Here is a 22,947-nt window from a genome sequence, read left to right as displayed (position 1 = left end):
CTGTTATTAAAAGCTTTTAAGGGATACCTCTAACAGCTGTAAGCAACAGTGGGTCCTTGAATAGAAAAGAAATTTAGAGATGCTGAACTGACTTTTCAAAGCTGCTGAGCACCAGTGCTTGTGAGAGGTCAGATCTTTAAGCTATAATTTGCATATCAATATTAGGTTAAAATGCCTGTATTTTGGGTGTTTACTATTGAAAAGAGAACTTGTACTTATTACAGCAAAAGCCTTTTTGTGGAAGAGGTTACTGACATCTCCCCAGTGAAGGCAAACAGCACCAACACGTCTAGCTCAATGTACACTGTCACTGAAAGTAATACACCTTCAGGAAATGCTTGAAAATGAGGACCTGCTGCAATACAAATACATATCAGGGGAGTTCAAGACATCTGAGCAGCTGCAGCTCTACAGAGAGCCCAAAGCAGCACATTCTTCTTGTCATACCTCACTTCTTTTCCTATGAAGCTAGAAAGGAACAGGTTGGAGTTTAAGCCAGATGGTGGAAGTGCTTTTTTTTTTCTGGATTAATTTCAGGTTACTTGAAATGCAATCACAGTGTTTAAGGTATATGAAGAAAAGAGAAACAAAGCACATTTAATGCTTCAGTTTAGACTCCTAATGTCACACGGAGCAAGGCATTTACAGGTAACGGTGATAAGCCTGAATTCTGTGTCCCAAAGACCTGCTGTACATGAACTGTGACACTGAATATTAAGAAAACAGCTACACTTGGTGTGGGTGCTCACACATCACACACTGCAAGAAGCAAAACTGAGGACTCTGAGTCTCATAATTGTGCTATATATAAAAAGATTAATTGGAGTGGTTCTTCAGAGAGTACCTACTCAGGTTCAAAGTGTTCCTCTTAGCCTCTTAGACTGAGCTTAAGGGATAGGAAAAGCTTAGACCAGGCTTTAATCATCACAAATAGCCCATCAAACAACCATTCTTCCAACATATTGAGAGCTCTTTCAATAGATACCTCTTTATTTGAAATGGAATGTATCTTGAAAAATATGAAAAATAAATCACATCTCTCAGAAATCATTTATGAGTCATATTTACACACAATTTTTTTTGACGACACTGGTATTTCTGCTCATGAGAGGATATGCTAGAAAACATTTTGTACATCACTGCAGCCATAATTCAGAAGCTGGCATTTGAATATCACAAACCTTAAAAAAGAGGAATTACTTCAGGATGTCACAGAAAGAACATCCACTTGATCTTCCTTCCCCCCCAGTTCCTAAATTGTCTTGATCACCACAGCCTGCTGAATCTGCCCCTTGAGTACTTCTTTTTTTTTTTTAATTATAACAAGTAATTTTGACCTTTTTATGAACAGACTGCCCCCATTTTGCTATCTATACCAAGCATTTGCCTGTGTGTTTACCAGCATTTTTGCTTATGAAGATGAAAAAAAACCCAGAAGTACCCTTTATAATATCAAACACTTTCTTGGTCAAAAATTACTATCAGTCAAAAAAAACCCCAAAAAAAAAAAACCACCAAAAAAAAAAAACCCAAAACAAAACAAAATAAAAAAAAAAACCAAACAAAAATTCCCCAAAACCCCAAAAAACCCACATGCCGTGGAATTCAGAGCGTGAGAAAGTTGTCAGACTGTCCCCATCAGACAATTTAGCCTTATTTATACTGACAGAGCATGAGCCACACGGTCCAGCTGTCCCCAGGGGACCCCAGCCAATTTCTTCCCATTCAGTTTCCAGGAGACAGTTGGGAGACACAAGTTTGATCCTTACACTCATCCCACCCACTCAGGCTGGAGTTATGAAGGTAGATTTTGTGATGTGACCACCTCTCACACGAGGAGGCTGGCTGACACCACAGTTTTTGAACAGGTAACACAGCAGGCAATGACAAGCAACAAAAGTTTGTTGAATTACATTAGTCCAAAAGGTGTTCAGATCATCCTTCAGACCAACTTAAAACAAGAAACATAAAAGTGGGGTATTGACCTTGAAGCAGTGAAAAGGAACAGCAAATTCAAAATGAGAGTCATTTCCCCATACCTTCATGTCAATTTTCTCACTAAAATTATCATCTTTAGCTTTCAAAGTACAAGGACTTCCAGAAGAACAGTAAAATTTCAGCTTTAGGCTACATCCATAGACTTCTGTGTCATTCAGAGGCTTGCATCCACTGAGGACAATAATAACTGCCTCTCTCAGAGAAATACATGTGTCTCTGATCAAATAAGAATTAATTCTCATCAGTTACATTTATCCTTCAGAAGGCTAAAATGCATTTTAGTAGGTGAGACCAGCAATACATCTGTATACCTGAAAAGGTGGATTAGTTTCTCAGTAACCTGTACTTAATCACTCTAAAGAGAAGAGCCAAATTATAGTCTATTTGGTGAGTCTTTGACTAGCTCATTAGAGAATCCCCTTGCAGCTCTAACATCCAAGCGTTAGCAGAATGACAATGGCAGATGTACGGAGATGTGGAAATTGAGTATTATGATTGCCAAGCCAACGAACCTAATCCTCGAAGATGCGGGGCACCTTCGATTTCAATTAATCACAAAATAACGGCTTTATTAGGACAGCTGTAACCTACCACCTCAAGTTCATCACTCAGCCTTGCCAAGGGCCAGGTCAAAAAGAAGTGCTCAGGAGTAACTACAGAGGGCTTTGATTCTGCACCATGACATGTCTTGCTTGTCTAGGTATGTGACCCTGACCCCTGGGGGAAGGAACAAAGGATGAGACCTGACTCGGACCTCAACTTACTCCTGACAGGACTAAGCTTAATCATAGAGTGCAGAGGAAGGGACTGGCATACACAGTAGCAAATTCTAAAATCTTCCTTTGGCTATCACTTCAGCTTTTTGCTTTTGAAAAAACTTTTGCTTTTACAGATATAAGCTTGTACCAAGAATGTAAGGCTCTTGCTGTCAAGTTACACCTCATTTACACACAAAGAAAAGCCTTGGATGTGTAGCTTTAAAAGACTTTTTTCTATATTAATGTAAATTGTAAAGGGGCCAAAAGCCATTTTCCTCACCACACCAGCTAAAATAAATATCTCCATGGCTTTGACATTTTACCTTGGACCAGAGATAATGGGCCACATTGCTCTGTCTTTCTTGCAGCCTCCCTATTTCATTTAAACCAGAGAACCTGGGTGGTAGCAGCACCCAATGTGAAGCCACCCTTCATTAGAACCCTGTCCTAGAAAGCTGACTGCCCACGCCCGACTCCCTCCTCTGCACTGGGCAAGGAGCTCCGACCCGCTCCCGCCAGCAGCCAAACTCCCTCTGACTTGTAAGAGGCAGCGAAACATACACCAGCTGTGCAATTAGCCCTTTGTTTTCCAACTTCATGGCTTCATCAACGTTTTTAGAGGCAAGATGGCACGCCTCTCTCAACATCTGACAGTGCTGAACACCAAAATTAATCTAGTTCATCTCAGCGAGAGAGCAACTTTCAGCTTATGAAAACTGTGACCAAAATAATCCATTTGCACACTAAAACATACATAAAATGGATTTTAAACTATGGGCTGCTTTAATGCAAGACATTAAAAAACCGCCATGAAAATGCAACAGAGCTTTAGAGTCCAGATCCCTTAGACACAGATGCCTTAGCGTGCAGAGGGAGCCCTGGACACTAAGAAATGTTCATGAACACTTTCCAGCTCTGGCCCACCAGCCTAGGAGCAAGCACACCACACAGATAGCTGGAACCCAACTCAGATTCCTGTATCACAAAATAAGTTGGTCAGATTTTTTCTGCTCATACACTAAACAGATTGGTTTTAATCTCTGAATGACAAGCATGAACAGCCGAGCATTATTAACTTTTTAACATCTTCCATGACATTTAATATGAAAAAAAAAAAATAATTTAAACCCCAGATTATAATTGTTGTTCTCATTAGAGAATAGGTTTCGTATGCAGTATGGGTTTCAGCCATATTTTGAAACACACATCACATTTTCCATGCTGGTGGAATATAGTGTATTTTGGGTAAAAAATGAATAACTTTTTTGTCAAATTGCACACAGTCAAAGTACCCAGAACTTTTTTGTTTTTTCAGGGACCTAACATGCATATTATTATCTTCTCCTTTACTTTTTATGCTACGGCCTACATTCAGGAACGTCTTGCAAATAAGCCTTAAAAAAAAATAAAAAGGAAAACAAAACCAAAAGAAAACAACCCTAATAAATAAAATAAAATACATTAAAATAAAGTTACATCATGTCTCCTAGAAGTCCCATCGCACCAAAGGATCCTTTCCAAGGTTCATAAATAATGGATTTGAAATGCTTCTCGGCACCGAGGTCGGCAAAGCAGCAGCAGCAGCTGGCTGAGGTTCAGGCTATCGAGCCGCTTCTCTCCGGTGTACCTGCAGCTCCGGCGTTTGCCCAGCGTCTGAGCCCCGGGTGCAGGTCCGCCACGAACGCGCTCTGTCCGTCCCGTGCGAAGCGCTCCGTGCCCGTGACCTGCAGTGGGACAGAGAGCACAGGGGGCAGGCAGCCCGTCAGGCGGAGCGCCGGGCGGCAGCCCCGCGGTGCCGGAGCGGGCGCGGTGCGGTGCCGGAGCGGGAGCGGTGCGGGGCCGTACCTGCCTAGGCGGAGTTGGAGGCGCCGCGGAGGCGCGGCCCGTGCGGGGCCGCCAGGTGCTGCTGCTTCTGCCGGGTGGAGCGCACGGCCAGGATGGCCTGCCGGTTCTTGTACTGCACCATCTGCAGCGTGATCGCCGCGTTCCAGCCCTGCTCCTGGGCGCACCGAAAGTCGATCTCCTTCCCCTCGGCCATCACCACCGTGAAGTACACGTACTTGCCCTTCCTCTCCACGCAGTCCACCGTCTTCATGTTGGAGAAGTGAAGCTCCTTGATCTTGGCCGCCGGCTCGGCCGGCGGTGCCGGCTGCTGCTGCTGCTGTGGCGGCGGGGGATGCTTGGGGGGGATGAGGAGCAGCCCCTCCTCGGTGAGGATACAGCGCTTCTTCTTCCAGAGCTGCAGCAGCCCGTCGCTCCTCTTCTCCAGCATGCCCTCCTTCACCGCCTTACAGCCGCTCTCCAGCATCCTTCTGGCAGGGTTAGACGGCCTCCGCCCGCAGGGGCTGGGCTCGGGGTGCAGGCGGCACCAGCCGAGCACTCTCCGCCGGGCGCCGGCTCCGAGGCGGAGGGCCGGGAGCGCCCCGGCCCGCAGGAAGCGGAGCGGCTGCCGCCCGTGCCGCGGCGTGGCGAGCGGCGGGCGCTGCCGGTGCGGGCGGCCGGGCTTGTCGGCGGGCTTTTCCCTCCCCTCCGCTTTTGAACGCGCCTCTCCCAGCCCAGAGTGACACCCAGCGGAAACAGCGGCTCCTCCCGCCCGCCGGCCGCGGGGAAGCCCAGCGCGCTGAGCAGCGGGGCCGGGCGGGGCGGGGGCTGCGCTCCCCGGCGGCAGCGGGGCCGGCACGGCTCCCCGCCCCTCGCCCCAGGCTACGGCACAGCACGGCGGGCGCCGCACGGAAGGAAGGGGTTCCCCGCCGTGCTGAACCGGCGCGGGGCTGATACAGAGAGATGACAGGACGCGGCAAATGCCCGACAGCGCTCCTTTGCCTTCCTCGGGGTGTTCCCGCATTATTTAGTTGAAACGTATTTCCTCAGCCTGCCTCCTTGGACAAGAACAGTAAAGGGTCCTCTTCCGCGTGTCTTTAATTAAAGCCCAGTGAAACGGTCCCAGTTTTCAGCGGAACCCTGATTTTTAAGCGATCACGGCTCCATTAAACAAAGAAAGCCTGAAAGAACCTGGTACAAGAGCTTGATCCCTACAGTGGCCTGGGGAGAAGCCGCTTTAACAGCATATACAAAATAAATCTTTACTTTCTGCAGCAGCTTGACTAATGTCTAAAGAGAGACATCCGCACTGCTTCCCTACGGAAAACTGCAAAAGCAGACTGGGAGAAAAAAAAAAAAACCCAAACAAAACCAAACTGGCAAGCAGCTAGTAGCGATTTTATCATTCTGCTTTGCAGCCACACATTTGCTTATTGTTTGGATTCTCCCCCGAGGTTATCTTTTGAATAAATTTGAGTAGAAAAGTAAAGTGACCTAAGGTTAACATGAAACTATTTAATTCTTAATCCTCTGATGTGTTAGATGCAAATCAAAATTCCACATAGCTGAATTTGGCTGACAAAGCCAATGTAAACTGAATGCTAGAAGTTTCATACTATGTCTGAGAGCACTTACATTTATTATGGCCATTAAAAAACCCCTCCTCACATCAATCTTGGCAGCTAGGAAGCAGATCATGCTGGAGCATGTGCTATGTTCTAACAGATTAGAAAAAAAATCAACAATAATGATAGCTTCAATGGAGTTCATTGCTGATAACATTTTAAAAAGGATTTCCTCTTATAATCTTTTCCTCTTGAAGTTCAAAGTTAATTCTGATAACTGTTGAGGGGTGAACAAATTAAGGCAATAAAAGCAATTAAAATTTAGCTGATTTACCCTTCCCGAGGTAACTGGAAAACACTCAGTAACCAAGGTAACTTGACTAGCTATAAACTAGATGAAAAAGGAAATCAATATCCTAAAACATCCATTTACATAAAGAATAGTCCCTTCTCCTTAGAGCTGAATAGATACACTGTAAGATACAGGTCATTCTCACAATCATTTTATGCCTATTTTAACAGAAGCACTAATTTTCAAAAGATCTGAACACCATTCACCAATTGACTCCACCAGCAGTTCACTGCCATTTGAACCTAAATTTCCTGCATTGTGCAAATACAAGGTCTCAAAAACAGCTGGAGCAACATAAGAGAATTCCTGCCTTTTCACCTGTGTTTTGCACCTATTTCTTTGCTCCTGATGAGGTCTCTGCTCATGTGACACACACTTTTGAAACTCTCCTACTAAAGCATGCTGGTTAAAAAGCATTCACCTAAACAGAACAGCTTAATAAAATACTGAATTTATGTAAGGCACAGGACACTAGACTAAACTTAGAGAAGACCAATTTCTAACAATTCACCTGTTCAGTTTTGGTAGCTGCTCCAATGCTGTAAGCAAGCAGCCATTTGATTCCAGGTAAATGAGCTAACCAGTAGTGTAGAAACTCACAGTAGATTTGAGGGTGCCACTTTACACTGTAACAGCATTCAAAAACTCTGCCCCCACCCCACAACACTGCACTGTAACACTTGAGGACATTAACATACAACCTGTATCTGTATAATTTAATGTGAGCTTTTTCTCTTGCTCTCAGTACTGAGAGTAAACTGCAATGAATCCAGTGGAAAAATGATGACTAGTGTGGAAGGCCAAATATTTTCATCAAACATACAGGAGAAAGAGACTAAATTCCTTCTACTTTGCCCTTCCATGACAAAGCATTGAACGTCAGATTTTTAAACCATCTCCAAACACTGATGAACATACTCTGCTAATATAAAGACTCACAGCACTCTTTATTCCTGGTGAAATTCACCTAAGCATGTGGTCAGAAGCACATATACACAACATCCATTTAAATTTGTACTCTAGAAGCCAACAAACATTAACAGCCATTGAAAACACACTACATTTGACCAAAAAAAACCCCCAAATCAGTCAAAAGTTACAAGACTAGTGCAAGATGAAATACTGACAGTTCCATGACAAAAGAACAAAATATTGTCCAGAACTTGCCAGTAAAGGATGACAAACTTTGTTTTCCTCAATGAAGTCAAAAATGAACTTTAGTAAATGTTTCTTACATTACTATTTTGAAAAACCACATTCAACACAGGCACACTACGATATCCCACTGAGATCTTACTTTTCTTGAAATATATATTTAAACCACTGCATTTATAGTAAATGCTTCACATGTGCTCCCATTATTGAAGTTTTAGTAAATACCAGGCAGGTTCTGCAGCCATTCCTCCAGAAATAACTGATGTTAAGATGCCTCCTACTGTCAAACCTGAAATACTACAGTCTGAAAATGTGACCTTGGGTGCAGACTTTTCCTTTCAGGAACTCCATCTCTGGTACCTGCATATACCCCTCAGTAAACAAAGCCTAAATGAAACATTTACCATAACTAACATAACATTTACCCCAGGCCTTAGCATTCCCTAAAACCCAAACAAAGAAACTGTGGGCAATTCACCAGCTATTGGCGTAGCAGCTTCTCCAGCCCAGCATTTCCAAAGTTCTTTGCACTTCCAAGGCAGTTGTTTTCCAAAAATATTGCAACTTAAGCACACACATTGTAGAGAAAAACTAGGCTGTAAAGGAGCTTTTAAGCTTCTTAGATTTGGCCACTGCAGTAAAATATGCTATGAGTTCAGAACATTTCCTCCACTACAAAGCAAATGTAAATCTGAGCAATTACTTGCCAACACTTGAGCACACAGAAGCAAAGCTCATAACACCAAGTTCAGGACTCAATCAAGCCCTTTCTGCAGCTGCAGAGCCAACTTGTCTTGTCAATTCATGGGCTTTGGTTATGCACCTTCAAACACAAGAGCCCTTCTGCCATAGCCTCTCATGCCTTGTGTGTCCATCCCTGGTATACACCTGGCACAAATATCGAATAGCTTATCTGTGCTTGGTGTACCCTGTCTTGTCTGCTATACTCACTCTGATTTTCCTACAAAAACTGAAAAACAGGCCACACGTGGAAGACTACCAGGCCTGAGCAAAGGTCTGACAAGAAGATTTTAAGAGCAATGAGAAGTGCCGTGGACACACGTGTACCTCCTGTTGATAGTGTATAGAAGTAAAACTTTATTATTTTCAGTAGATAATTTATGCTCAACTTAGGCATACATTAGCAATTAAAAGTCAATTATTTCAACATCCTCTTGAAATCCTAGGGTAACCTCAAACAGGTTGCAGAGGAGCTATTAAGAAATGAAAATGGAAATGTGGTTGCAAAAACTTCTGACCTGTGAAAGTCTTGGATTAGAGAAGACCACATCCATACAGAAAAAAGGAGAAGGTGCTGTAGAGCTGAGTCTACCTACTCCAACATCCATTGTGGCTCTAGACCCAGCCTAGCAGGCCATCAAGGCTGTTCATGCTTTCATTATCAGGCTGTGCCTTTTGTACTGAGGGGTGTAGCATTTTGCTTCCTTTGCTTCCTGCTGAGTGTCACAGCACAATCCTCTGCCCAACAGACGCCATTTGATAAACAACTGCTGCACAGACATCTTCAGAAATAGGAAACCTCTAGCAGAAAGGTTAATCATTCATCCACATGAAAGATTCTTATCAATTTCCAAATCAGATCAACAACAATGAGCCCTGAAATACAGGGAAAGTTTTGACTACTAGTTTGAAGACAAAGATGAACGCAATACTTTTCTGCATTTTTCTATATTCTGCTGGTTTTTTCCACTTAAAAAGTGAAACATGTCAGAATTACAGTATGTGCTATTAGTTTCAGAAACATCAATTTCAAGAACCCAGAACAGAATCTAAGTTAATGAAGCTAGGAGACACTGGTAAGCAGTGTAGCTATGCCCAGTGTTCAAATAATACAATGGCACATGACATCACTCTTCTCCAAAAAGTAAATTAGAATGCAAAGTTTAAATCTGGGTTCCTTTGCTTCAGAATGCTGTTGTTTTTTGGTTTTTTTTTAATATGAACAAAGTTATATCAAACAGGCAATCTCTGCAGTGCTAATCAAATCTAGACTGATAAAAGCAATTATGAAAGAATTGCAAAGAAGCCTCCCTATCCATCGAGCATAAGTCCTGAACACCCTTGCCTGTCATCCAAAGTCTCACTTTATTCTCCTTTCCTCATGAACCTCCCACTTTTCCCCCTAAAATAATTCTCCCTTCAATACAGCAAACAAAACTGGACAGAAGACACCATTTACACAGGTGTTAAATTATGGTGCATTTCTGCAACTGCTGCAAAAGACAGCACTTTCTATTTCAGTGACACATTTTCCAGCTTGAACCTCTTAACAAGGTAACTTACCCTACTCAAATGCTAAATGAGGAGATTCTCTATAGCTGGTATAAATTAAAAGTGAAAAGAATGAGTCACAACACTCCAATCAATCTTGAAAGTTTAATGTTCCTGCTACATACTGCCTTTCAGAACTGCTAAACAAGAGTGTCATTGATAACAAAACTACAGTAAGCACCAGAACAGTTTTAATTTAACCAATGCCATAAAAACTGGCACCTCATTTATATTCTTCTTTTTGCTGCAGTCTGGAGAGCACAAGAACTGCTGATTTAGAACTAGCATGTCAATCTGGAGAGAAGCTTACCAAAATCTGTCAATAGGATGTATTCATGACCCTGGATCTTGCAGGCTGCAGGTGCGCTTTGACATCTAACAACTTCCCTTTCCAAATATTGTATCCCATTTTATGTTATAAAGTATTAAACAAAGTCATCAAAGAGCAAGCCAAATTTGTTTAATAGTGAGTTCTGAAACTTACAATTTTGAACAGTTCCTTTCCTTTTTAAAATACAACTACCAGATGCTGTTAGCAAAAATGGGCTAGATCTAAGTAAGGACTTCAGAGATTTCCCATATTCAGAAGTATGAACCCCAAAGCCCCATCTTCATAACTTCTCAAGCTCAGAACATACCATCACAGTTTGGTCTCTACATGTCCTCAAGTTTAAACTTAACCCTGGGAGATGCTTAGAGAAGAGACCATGTGAAACTCAAAACACTTGGCAGGGTCAGTGCCTCAAAGGATAAGCATATTCTGATACCACAAAAACACAAACACATCTACACTTTAACACATAGCTACTGAGAGTGGTTGTTCACCTTTTGTAATTGCTTTTTTTATGCTATGATCTGTGTTACCTAAAAACCACCCAAGATCACAGCTTTAATGGTCCTGCTTTACATACAGCTATAGATAAAAAGCTCCTTCTCCCAAATCCACAGATACTGGAGATGAGACAGATGAAGCCTGACAGGGATTCTGAAATGAAGGAATGTGGTATTTAAGCCTTCAAGGAGTCAAAAAAAAGTTAAAAAATGAAAACAATTTAGTTAGAGGACACTAGACCCACATCTTCTTGAGGGGGGGCTGAGGATTTAGAAGGGCACTTGGGATAAGCTTCATTCTATAGTACTTATCCTCCAGGCAAGAAACATGCTACAAAAACTCTTCCACCAGCCCTATCCTCATGTGGTTGCTGCCTCCTGCTTGCCCTGCTCTTTTCAAACCTTTATGGCTAAGTGTGTTAAGTGGCATTAAAAAAAACCCCCGTAGCTGCTCCAGAAATAGATCCATGGCTAGCTAGACATTTCTTTCCAACACTACAAGGACCATTCCATCCCTGAAAAAGTTATCTACTTGTTTAAAAGATCAGAACTTACATCAGCTGTGTGAAGGACAAGACACAGAGTACAGTTAGCATGCTACTGACTGGAAAAACCCAGAATATATCAGTTCACAGCCTATTTCAGCTCAGTATGCTTAAATCCACATCTCATCAAGCACCTCCACTGCTAAGTCAGAGACAAGGTCAGAACAAGACGAGAAATATCTTCTAGCCCATGTTTCAACTGACAAAAATATCCAATATGGACAAAGTATGAACCAGAATGTGCAAACACAAGCACAGTGAACAGAACATTAGGTGAAGAAAGCAGAATTTCTTTGGGTTTGTTTCCTCGTAGATACTTGATACAGTGAGGACAAACTAGAATACAGCCATGTATTTCCAGCACTCCCTTTGGCTGCAGGGCATGTTTTCTTCAGGACCACCTAGCTCCGCCTACACAGACGGAAAATCCAAGGCACTTTGCTCCAGATTTCATACTAGTAGACAATGCCTTAGACTCAGGCACGGCAATACTGAAGTCCTTTACCAGATCTAGCCCCACTTCTAAGAACTTGTCTTCTGTAAAATGGCAGTGTGGACCAATCACTGAAACATTGAGCTCAGATTCACAAGTATCACACTGCAAGTGCAAAGTATGGATTAAACTTTCCAAACTATTGTGTTTGTTTTTTAAATGCTATATAATTTACTTTTCAGTAATTATCACTTTTATGTCTAGTAAAACGTGAACTGCAGCATGTAAGATATGCATTACTAGTTTACACATGCAGATACACAAGTAATAAAACAAGACTAGCTTCTTAAAATACTAGGCTTTATTCACACCCCTGCGGTAAACAATAACCTTAATATGATGACTAGGTTTCTTTTGTAGATCACTATGTCACATAAAATACAAAACATAAAATAGCATAAACAAGCTGACAGTTATGAATGTTCAATGTGGTCTCGTTGGGAAATTAAACAAGTTATACTAGTCTTCTCAAGTAGTCAAATTAAAAATGCATCATCATCTTCTAGTTAGTACAAGTCACTGCCATTTCTATAACAAAGTAATGAAGGCACAGCTAGTGCAAGCAGACTTAAACCCGTTCAGACTACTGGGCTGAAAAAATACTTTGGTTGGTTCTTCAGGAGAGAGTTTTCTCTAAACAAATATTGGTCTCAATTAACAGTTCTGATCATCTTCACAGCTGCAGTCTAATAGCTACATGACAAAGACTTCACAAGAACCAAACTATGTAGCAATGAATTAACATTCATGCTTTAGGGCATTTACTGCATTCTACATATTGGCAGAAAATTATACTGTTAAAATGCTAGGTAGATTGAACCTACATTTTAAACTGGTTCTTAAGTGTTCAATTTCTTTTTTTTAACAAATTGGTTACTTAATTCTACCAAGATACAAAACATAAGGCTGTAAGTAACTAATAGTTGTGTTTAGGCTATTACAGTGCAGGTAATCCTCAAGGCCACAGACACACTGCTTCACTGTTGCTTGCATTCTGCTGGGTTTTGATCCTTCTGTTGAAAAAAAAGGAAATACCATTTTACAAAAACTGGTATTTTAAAAGAACTATCAATATTGCTAAGCATGCTTTCTCAAGCTGCAATACTCAAGCTCTTTCATCTTTTCCCTTGCACTTGTCGTTCAGCATTAGCAACACTACTGTCTTTGGATGCAGCAATATCCACACTGCATTTATTCTGGCTTTGTTAGCACATCAGGATACAATCCAGAACAAAAACCTGTTCAGAACTAAGTGTGGTAAAGTACTCTAAAAGACACTGTAACTGGAAAAAGGAGAAGAGAGATGTGCAGGAAGAAACAGCCCAACACAGAAGAAGCATGCAGACCCTCTTCACAGTTTGAGACAAAAGAAACTTCCTATGGGCAGTAACAAGAGCATAGTCTATACCAGAAGACATTGTAGAGCAATGCAATGAAATGCCATATCACAGTTCCTAATGCTCTGAAAGCATCTTTTGCAATAACTTTCAGTTGTTAAAAAATTCTAACATGGAAAATTTCTTCTGTTCCTGAAACAGAGAGTCAGTAATATGTCCCAGTAATATGGGAATTCAAGAAAGTTTTTGGGAGGGCAGAGTTCAGTTGCAGGTTTTACTCTATCTTCCTTGACCTGAACAGCTAATCCAGGACCACGATTCAGCTGGTGAGATCAGTTTGCAACACTATAATACCACTACTATCTCTAGCCCTTGAGCAGCTCTCTGAAACTGAGCATAGTCTTTCCCTTTTCTCAGTTCTGCTTCACTGAGAAAAAAAACAATCTGAAATGGTGGAAGTAAGTCCAACTTGCAACTGTTTCATTTAGATTCCAAAACTTTCTTGACTAGGAAGCAATTTGAATACACTACAGCAGATCAAACAGCACCAAGACGGCTGTACATTTTGATTACAAGTTTGTACCCTGCCTTTCTATGCACAATGCTAAGATTATGTAATTTTCTCAACAGTACTTTGATAATAGCTCAAACCTACTGAAAAACACTTATTTGAAATGACAAGCCCTTTGAACACCAGGCATTTTGGAGCACTTCAGACTTCATGACTGCAACTTTCACCTACCACAATCAGATGCTTTCAGGTAGCCAGATGTACCTTTCCCTCAGCTATTAAAAAGCCATGAATTGTGTGGCTCAGTCTTTTTTTCAGCCTCATTAGTAATTTTCCCTTCCCGTGGAATAAGAAAGCTCCCAGTTGCTGTTGGCTGTTCACATTTTAGGACTTGGCTGTAGACGCATTCCTGAACCTTGACTTCTGCTACTTCAAACAATGAAAGACTTGCCATTTACCTAATGTAAAAGAGCCTACTTTGTATTCTGCTGGGAAAAACTGTGCCAGAGCCAGCTTGTAGCAAGTTCCCAAAAACTGAAGCTGGATGACACAGTTCTTTCCATGTCCTTATAACTAACCATTTAGCAATTTCATCATTAGGCAGCAATTTGGTGCAAGACAAGTTTATAGAAAACCAAGCCTGACTAATCTTAGCACTCAAAGCCAAAAGTAATTTTTAGAAAATGACTCCTGAAGAACTTTTTAAAAAATTCTCTGTCAATTCTAGTCTGTCGGAATTAGGCGGAATTAGCCTCAAATCAAAGCATGCTCACCCAAAGCGATTATTGGTTTAATACTTAAACTAAAATCAAGATTCGACACACATAAAATTTTAAATGTCTGTATGCATACACAAACTTTAAACATTCATTTTAATTCCTTACTTTTGGGTCATAATCAGGATCATTTTCTTCATCTGCTTCTTCTTCTCCCTCCTGAAAGAAAACACTTAATATTTCTCTAGCTTATTCACATTCAGCTTCCTGAGCCATTTTCACGAAAATTAAGATTCAATTGTACTCAGAAATGCATTAATTACCCCTTGGCATTATAAATATTGTATTAGTTTATCCTCCATAAAGCATATCTTTTGACATCAGTGGCAGGTTAATTTTTTAAGATACCTCAAGGGTTGTCCTAGCTTGGTTTGGGTTTTTCTGTTGTTGTCTTGCTGGTTGTTTGCTTTGTCTTGTTTTGTTTTTTTTTTTACTTATTCATCTGAGATCCACAAAACAACACGTTCTATCTTATTTCAGAAGTAATTCTTAAACTTAATGTCGAGAGCGCTCAAAAATTAAAGAAACTCTTATTCCAGATAACAAACTACAACAGGGAAACTATTTGAATCAAGGGCATCTGTCATCTTACCTCATCATCTGCCTCTTCACCTTCTTCATCATACTAGAAGAGAAAATAAATATTTTTGATAGCATCATAAATGCAGTAACTTATAGCTCAAGTAGATGTCAGAGACCACTCAATATTGTGATCTTAAGAGAATCATAGAATGGTTTGAGTTGTAAGGGCCCTTGAAGGTCATTAGCTCCAACCACCCTGCCATGGGTAGGGAAACCTTCCACTAGACCAGGATGCTCAGAGTCTCATCCAATCCTCTCCATCCATCCTGGCCTTGAATATCTGCAGGGATGGGACATCCAGTTTTCATGGGCAACCTGTTCCAGTGTCTCACAACCCTCACAGTAAAGAACTTCTTCCTAATATCTAATCTAAACCTAGTCTCTCAATTTGAACCCAGAAGCTCCTGTGTCTGTCAGATTTAAAAATACTTTTTGCAACCACAAAAGCAATGCTCAGCTGGTGAGCTCTGGCAGGGTAGACTGTCCTTGTTCCACGCAGCCCAGGAGGAGCTGATTACATTGTGGTTCCACTTGGGGACGGCAGGGGACAGCGGAGCCCAAGGTAACCCGTCCTGGCAGTACCCCCTCCTCCTCAGCCCCAGCCAAGCCTTTGCAACAAGGGCCAACAGTTTGGATTCCAAAAATTATTTTTAAGACAGGACATATCTAAGCCACCTTTACAGTCACACTGTCCTTGTCTGAGCGGAGGCAGCGACATAAAAGTGTTTTACACCTGTATAAAGTTCTGAGGCTTCGTGGGTTGTCAACTTCAAGCTTAGCTCTTTTAAAACACTTAGAACACTTTAAGCTTTTGCAGAACTTGCTTTGATTTTTTGGCACGCTTTGAATGTGCTTATCTAGTTCTTTTTTTTTTTTTTTTTTTAAAGTAAGAGTATTTTTGAAAGGATGAGGTTTGAATCCCCTAAAACTTCATAGCCCAGTATCACTGTAAGCACAAAGAACAGGCTGAGCAGTTAGATAAACAGTTTCATTTGTTCTTTGGCAGCTCATTACAGTTCCACAAAGTACTGGGTACACTTCTCTAGGAATGTCTCATACACAAAATGCTACTATGACATCCTCTAGGTGATCAGCTTCCACCATTGCTTTTGCCACAAAACTCTGAAGTCACTACTTCAAAGATTATTTTTATGCTGCTTATTCCTGTACAATCTAGAAAGCTCTGCTGTAACCAACATTACTAGATCCCATTCTGCAGATACTAATGTAAGAAATTACCCAAGGTCTTCAAACAGCATTATTTCAAGGTTTTTACTGTTCTGAATGAACATTATACTTACATCATCATCATCATCTTCAATAGCTTCTCCAGTGAAGTACAGTACTGACCGGGGCACTATACGTTCACGCAAGAAATGACCTATTTCAAAGTCTGCAGCAAGGATTGCCTCGGAATCATCATCCTGCATAAAACAATATTATTTCCTAAACTACAAGACGGTAACTACTTTTGACACATACACACAAGTTAAATAGATTTTGATGTGGTCAGATTTACACAAATTCTGTAACTGACTTTTTGTTTCAGGAGCTGTTTTACAGAACTGAAACTGAGGGGCCAAGTTTGACACTTTCAACAGCCCACCCACATTATACAGTGAGGAGCTGCTGCTTCAGTAAGCCTAGTTATATGCAATTCTGAATTTTCTTTTGTTCCAAGTATAAAGATTATTTAGTAACTCCCATAGGCTTTCAGTTCATATGCACAATATTCTTTAAGAACTGAGCAACAGCCAGGTGAGCCTATCACATTAAAGATTTTACGACCTACTTCTGATTCCTACAGTGCATCTCCTTGATTCCCCCATCAGATAAAGCCACTACTGAAGCACTTGAGCACCCTAAAAATGCTCTCAGATCCAATCCCAGACTTTCACTCCTCTTGTTTTCATATCAAGTGTTCTGCTGTCTCCCATCTGAGCAATTATTTTCAATTCAAAAGATTTCATTTTGGGTTTTGTTTTTCTAAACATTATGAACATACAAATGTTGGTGTCCATGCCAACTAGAGTTCTAACAGCATGCTTCTGGAAGCCTTAATTTTGCATTTCTAACTCAAACTGCATAATATATTCCCTACTGCTAAGTATTTTTGGTAGTTTTTTCCTCCTTACAAAACGTGGCTTATTGCCATAGTGAGCACACAGAAAAGCAGGCGCTTGCAGTTTTCTGTTCGTATTACTTTCTTCAAGAGTTAACAGCTTGAGACATTTTTAACAGAATAAAATACAAACTGGATACATTCTGCCGTTAGATAAAATCATCCGAAGAACACCTGAAGGGACTTACACCACCCATTAAATCGAAGACTAATAATGTAGATCACTACGTTTCTACAACTGTTAACAATTCACAAGGTGACTTTCAGGAAGCATAAACTGTTAAAGTTGACTAAATTAAACTCTACCATTCAACTCAAACACGCCTTCTAAAAAAGAAAACTCAAATACATACTAGTCTTCTCAGTTAAAGACAGGAGCAGTTAAAGCTGAGGTCATTTAACAAATTCCAAAATTCCATAAACACTCCATCATCATTTTTTAAATAAGCCAACTTACCAGGTCTCCACTTTCAGGAACTGTAGAAAAAAGAACAGAAGAAACACTTGTGAGATACAAGTGAGTAAGATACATTCTACATTTAAAGTTAATACATGTAAAGTAGCGTTCAGCTTACCTTCAGGTGGACTAAAGAAGTTGAAGAAAGAGTCATTGGAAACAGTTTTTGTCACTGTCCTGACTGTTCCGCGGCCCTTATGTTTTTGCTTCTTCTTAATGGTTTTCAAAGTAACATTCTTTCCTTTTTTCCAGTCTATTTGGCAACTAAAGAGTAAATAAAAAATGACACTAAAAACCCACAACTACCTGAAGCTTAATAACCGTTCCCCTGGTTACAAGGTTACTGAGATTATCACAACTGCAAGAGAAAACACTATGGTAGTATTTATTTAGTGCTATCTTTTCATTAGTTTATTGGTTGAGTACAAGAGTAACAGATTCATTTTAGGATTATTTTCATCCAGAAGTTTTTCCTTCTCCACTCTATCTCTGAAATGCTAATTTTCATTAGCTACCAAGTAGTGCCTAGTTTTATACCAACAACTAGTATTGCACCATTTTTAAAGGCACCTATCCATTACACAGTACTGTCTTATTTGAGCACGTTAGTAACATGGCCAGTTCACCACATCTATCATTATAACCAGTAAGTCCTTAAAACAATACATCAAGCAGGCATGTAGCTTTGGACTGATTTTGAGTTGTTTGTGAGGGTTTTGTCTTCTTGTGTTATATTCATTTCTTTGGGTTTTTTTGTTCTGGGATTTTTTAACTCTACGCTGCTTACAGAGCAAAATCATGCTTACTGTTTCTCTAACAGTCAAAGCATTCTGGAGACACAAATGAAAGTTACATCAGTGAAACAAACTGCATGTGCAGAAGTTTCTGATGAGATTCTTTTACAGATTCAAAGAAATGGAGTGAGTTGCCTTGGGACAAGAAGGGGCTGTCTAAGCTAAAAGAGAAAACAAGGACTAGGAGTTAATAATTTTTACAGAAGCAGTGGCATCTCACACCAAACTCTGCCAAGATTCATGATTTTCCAATCAGTCCAAACTGGGGAAGACAAAACAGTTTAACCAAAGCTACCCCAAGCACTTAAAACTAAATCTTACAGGACGTGGCAAAACATGTTAAATGACTGGGCAAGAAAGAGATAAATAAGTCAGTATGAACAACTGGAGATTAATTTAAGAGTAAAACCAAACTGTCTATGCAGTGATAGGCTGTAACTTAGTTGTTATCACTCAGAAAAGCAGTCAGAACATTGGAGACTCGAACACAAAAACTACTCAACAGGCCCAAGTGTACTTATGTCAAACCTAGTTGTTCACAAGTTACATGGGGAAGTATCTTTTCCAGCACCTCCCCAAGATGCTGCAAAATTCTACAGCTGGATAATGTTAAGGAAAAGAACTGTTATATTGCCTTAAAGCTATCTAATTAGCACTTACCCTGTACAACCCATGATTTCTGGTCCATCGAAGGAAAAGGGATCAGAATCATCTGGCTCTGACCTCATTCTATATGTCTTTGTCAACACTTCATTTGTGAAGTAGTCATTTGGTTCAAAATGAAACTCTAATGTAAAACTCTTAAAAAGAATTGCAGAACAATAACTTTAGTTACTGACAAACACCTTTAACTTCTTAACACATAAATCCAAACAATACACATGCAACAGAATGCACTCTTCTCCAATACATCCATAAGTTATTCTAGAATTTTCTGCCCAAATTACACAGTAAATCGTTAAATATTTTCATTTACTTGATCTTGCACTTCCTAGTTCAATAATGACAGATCTCCCAGCACATAGCTTTCCTAGCATTAATGTACAGGGAGAATTAAAAAAATATTAGAACTTGGAAAACTATCTGATTTCTGCCAAGGAAATATATGAAATTACAGCAGTTAGACAAAAATTGCCCAAAGGTATCAAGATGCAATAGTGAAACTTAAGTTATCAGATATTAAGGCCAATCTCATCAGAAGCTGAAGGTTAAATTTAGTATACATTCATTCATAGGGTGGTGCAAGACTAGCACTAGACTAGTTCAAGACTTTCCCAAAGCAGCAGCTGTATATTTTCTCATGATTTCCACAAGACAATTGGCTATCACAGACCATGTTGCTAAAATACAAATAATTCTTAAGATAACACAAAAGTAATCTTGTTTAATAAGTCAAACTAACCATAGGCTGTCCAACTTCTGAAAATTTCACTTTTATATCTTTTAAGTATTTCAGGATAGGTTCATCATGTTCCTGCAGAGAAAACACAGTGTATTTAATTTTCGTAACGTTCAATTATACACAGATTTAAGGTCTCACAGAGATAAAAAGCCATGTTTAGAACAAGTTTTCCTTAGGAAAAAAACCTTGTTACAATGCTGAAATGCTTCCATGAACATGACCAGCAGATGGCAACAATGGCTGGGTGCAGAGTCCCCAATACAGTACACAATCAAAACTCATGTAAACACCATGTACAGTTTTCAGTAATGTCTAATACACTTTTCACACACACTCCTACAAGCTGGAAGTTTAATAGTATTGAAAAATAGGTTCAAAAAATAAAACAGCAGGAAGGTATTTCAGTGCTCTGTACTCCCACTTGAAAAGTTACCAGAGATGACATTCAAGTAACAATTCCATTATTGCTCTCCAATAGACATATCAAGCATCATAGTGTTTCCACGGTTTCTTAAAGACCCTTGGATTAATTACCAATGCAACTTTAAACAAGACTAGACCACCACCTACCTGAACCAAATCACTGAGCAAGTCCACATTCTTGAATACTGTCAGCCAAAACTCAGGGATTCCTTTAGGGTCTTCTTTTTCTTCATCTTTTTTTTCTTCTTCAAGCTTAGCTTTCTCTTTCATTTCGTCCTTAAGAAAATAAAAAAATTGGGTTTCCTTAAACTAAGAGCCCATAAGGTTCATCAGTTCTTTGTTCATACCAGTACAATTAAGATGCAATCTTAATCATGTGGATGCTTTAAGGATCCATTAAGTATTAGCATCATTATTAATAGCAAGTAAGCATTACAAATCTGCTTTTTAAAAATTTCAGCTTATTGAATCTTGTTTCATGCTAAAGCTTGAGATACTGATAAGAACCAATTACAATACTCACTGAAATTTCTTCATCAGCATCTGCTTTCCATTCACATTCTTCTTCTGTAGGTTCATAAATGGCATTGATGATTTCACTTCGCTGGAAGATTAAATGAAGAATATTTTCAAATGTCCTCGTCACTGCAATCAGCAGTGCCCTAACCGATAAATTCCTAACCCTAAATTAAACAATTAGTCATACATTAACTACTTATCAAAACTTTTTTTTCTGGCTCTAGAAGATAGATTCAGCAGTTAGGCGTTTTTCAACACACTATAATAAACACTAAAGTCCCAGAAAAGTTACAGTATCATCTGACATTTGCTCAATTAAAATGAGGTCTGATATACTGAAGTAATTTTGGTAACTATGGAACAGACTTAACTTTTCACTCTCTTATTCTTGGTTGATATTCACTTGGACAGCAAAATTGTATCAGCTGAATTGAAGGGACACACATGAGACCAAGTAAACTGGAACATGAGTCTTCTGGTTTTAATAGTCCCTTGTATTTTAGATGAAGTGTTAAAGTACAAATCAGTGTGGCATTAAAATACCTTGTCAAATAAGGGCTGATAGAGAGCAGCATACTTTCTTTCCAGCTCATGAACTTCCTCATAGAACTTCGCTTCTATCTGTGCACACTGAACTTGAAGGTTCTTGAGAGCATTCACACGTCTTTTAACAACTTTAGGCAAGCTGAAAAATTCAGGGATAGAACTGTTACTAACACTGCATTTTAAGCACATATTGATCTCTCCCTAACCAGACCCCTTGCAAATCAACCAACTTGTACGACAACAGATTTTACACTCTGTTTTAAGCTTTAGGAAGTTTAAATCAAAGCTGCAACCAATTACACCAATGAGAGTGAAATCCTTAGCACAAGCTCTTAAACCGAGGCTCAAGCACAGTTAGAACCAGAGTATTCCAAACACCTGGGTAAATCATGAGAGAAATTTGTGCAATAAATCTTCATTCTAAAAACAGGTTCTGCATTATCAATGAGTACCAAAGTAAAATCATAGTATTGAGTACAACTAAGAAAGGTCTCACCATTAATTTGCTTGGTTTTATGAAAAAGTTCAGGACAGCTGAGTTATTCTTTGTCAAGAAATTTAATCTCCAAAATTTGCTGCTTTGTTTCACTGAGCACAGCAGCTAGCAGCACTGTCTTCAGACACACTGTCTGACCCAAAGTGAGCCAAAACTGGTTTGCTAAATGAGCCACTGTATTACAAACGTGTACAAGGAAAGCAATTACTGCATACCTCATAAATGCAGATCAACTACAAAAATTTTGGCAAGAATTCATAGCAAGTTTTGATACATGAGAAAATCACATGAAGTACTGCTGATAACATTCCTCTATCAGCTAATGATTACAGCCTAAGCATAAAATTACTGTATTAGAGACACCACTATAGTTTAAACAGCTGAGGTTTCATGACCAAGGCAAAGCTACAAAACAGATTCCAAGGAGCAGGATAGTATCCTAAGAAGTGTCACATACTGTAGCTACAGTAAATATTAGCATTATTTTCTTCATGAAGCCTCAAATAAAAACTCTTCAATTCTGAGATGCACTACAGACAGACTGTATTAGGTTTTTTGCTATCTGAGCAGCACAGAGGTTTATGACTACTAATGTCATAGACAACACTGTGCAGGAAACAAAGGAACCATTTTAACACTCTGCTCATACTAAATAAATGTTATACCTTTCTACATATCCTGCAGATGATCCTACCAGACCATCAAGTCTTTCCTGAAGGGCTGCAAGAATCTGAGGATTTTGCATCATCTGCACAGTCAACTGCCGAGCTAAATTAAAAAAGAAAATTATGTAAGCACAAAGTGCATCTTTTGGACCAATCTTGAAAGAAAGAATTGTGCATAAAAAAATATTAGACAAGAATTACAGATGCAGAAGAGCTGTTTAAAACTGTAGCAAGTTCTCCTATTATCAAAACATGTTTCTGATCTATAAAATCCAACTTCCCTCCAGGATTCCTAGAGTAGAATTTCCCCTGTTTCTCACTTGTAATAGCTGAGAAACCACTGAAAAAAAGACATTAGTCCTCTCTAGGTTCCTGTGGGACACCTGAGTACTTGCCATTTAATTACTGTATGCCATTTAATTACTTCAGCTAGTGAAAGTGTTCCCTAAAATTGTGCCATCCAGTTTTGAAAACCCTTCTTTTAATAGATTAGCAAAGCGTAACATC

General features: G+C 39.8%; 2 protein-coding genes across 4 annotated transcripts in view; both read right to left on the bottom strand.

Moving 5' to 3' along the window:
• Positions 1-962: 962 nt before the first annotated feature.
• On the bottom strand, positions 963-5,601 carry PHLDA1 (pleckstrin homology like domain family A member 1). Its single transcript, XM_033058457.2, is given in 4 exon segments — positions 963-4,480; positions 4,602-5,233; positions 5,236-5,376; positions 5,513-5,601. Coding segments are annotated over 3 exon segments (858 nt in total). The 3' UTR covers positions 963-4,480; positions 4,602-4,605.
• Positions 5,602-10,032: 4,431 nt separating this feature from the next.
• Positions 10,033-22,947, bottom strand: part of NAP1L1 (nucleosome assembly protein 1 like 1) — a 28,800-nt gene continuing 15,885 nt past the window's right edge. For 2 of the 3 annotated variants that reach the window (XM_033057490.2, XM_033057492.2), the window contains exons 4-15: positions 22,441-22,543; positions 21,277-21,418; positions 20,738-20,818; positions 20,362-20,490; positions 19,792-19,863; positions 19,050-19,189; positions 17,714-17,859; positions 17,596-17,615; positions 16,318-16,440; positions 15,027-15,059; positions 14,543-14,593; positions 10,033-12,823 (exon numbers count right to left, since the gene is read on the bottom strand). In XM_033057490.2, coding sequence (XP_032913381.1) covers positions 12,788-12,823; positions 14,543-14,593; positions 15,027-15,059; positions 16,318-16,440; positions 17,596-17,615; positions 17,714-17,859; positions 19,050-19,189; positions 19,792-19,863; positions 20,362-20,490; positions 20,738-20,818; positions 21,277-21,418; positions 22,441-22,543 — 1,076 coding nt within the window. In that variant the 3' untranslated portion in view covers positions 10,033-12,787. The remainder of the gene's footprint in view (positions 12,824-14,542; positions 14,594-15,026; positions 15,060-16,317; positions 16,441-17,595; positions 17,616-17,713; positions 17,860-19,049; positions 19,190-19,791; positions 19,864-20,361; positions 20,491-20,737; positions 20,819-21,276; positions 21,419-22,440; positions 22,544-22,947) is intronic. The other variant, XM_033057491.2, reaches the window with a different exon arrangement.

The sequence above is a fragment of the Catharus ustulatus genome, chromosome 4, assembly GCF_009819885.2.
Source record: "Catharus ustulatus isolate bCatUst1 chromosome 4, bCatUst1.pri.v2, whole genome shotgun sequence".
Classification (NCBI taxonomy): Eukaryota; Metazoa; Chordata; class Aves; order Passeriformes; family Turdidae; genus Catharus; species Catharus ustulatus.
This window is presented reverse-complemented; position numbering and strand designations above follow the sequence as displayed.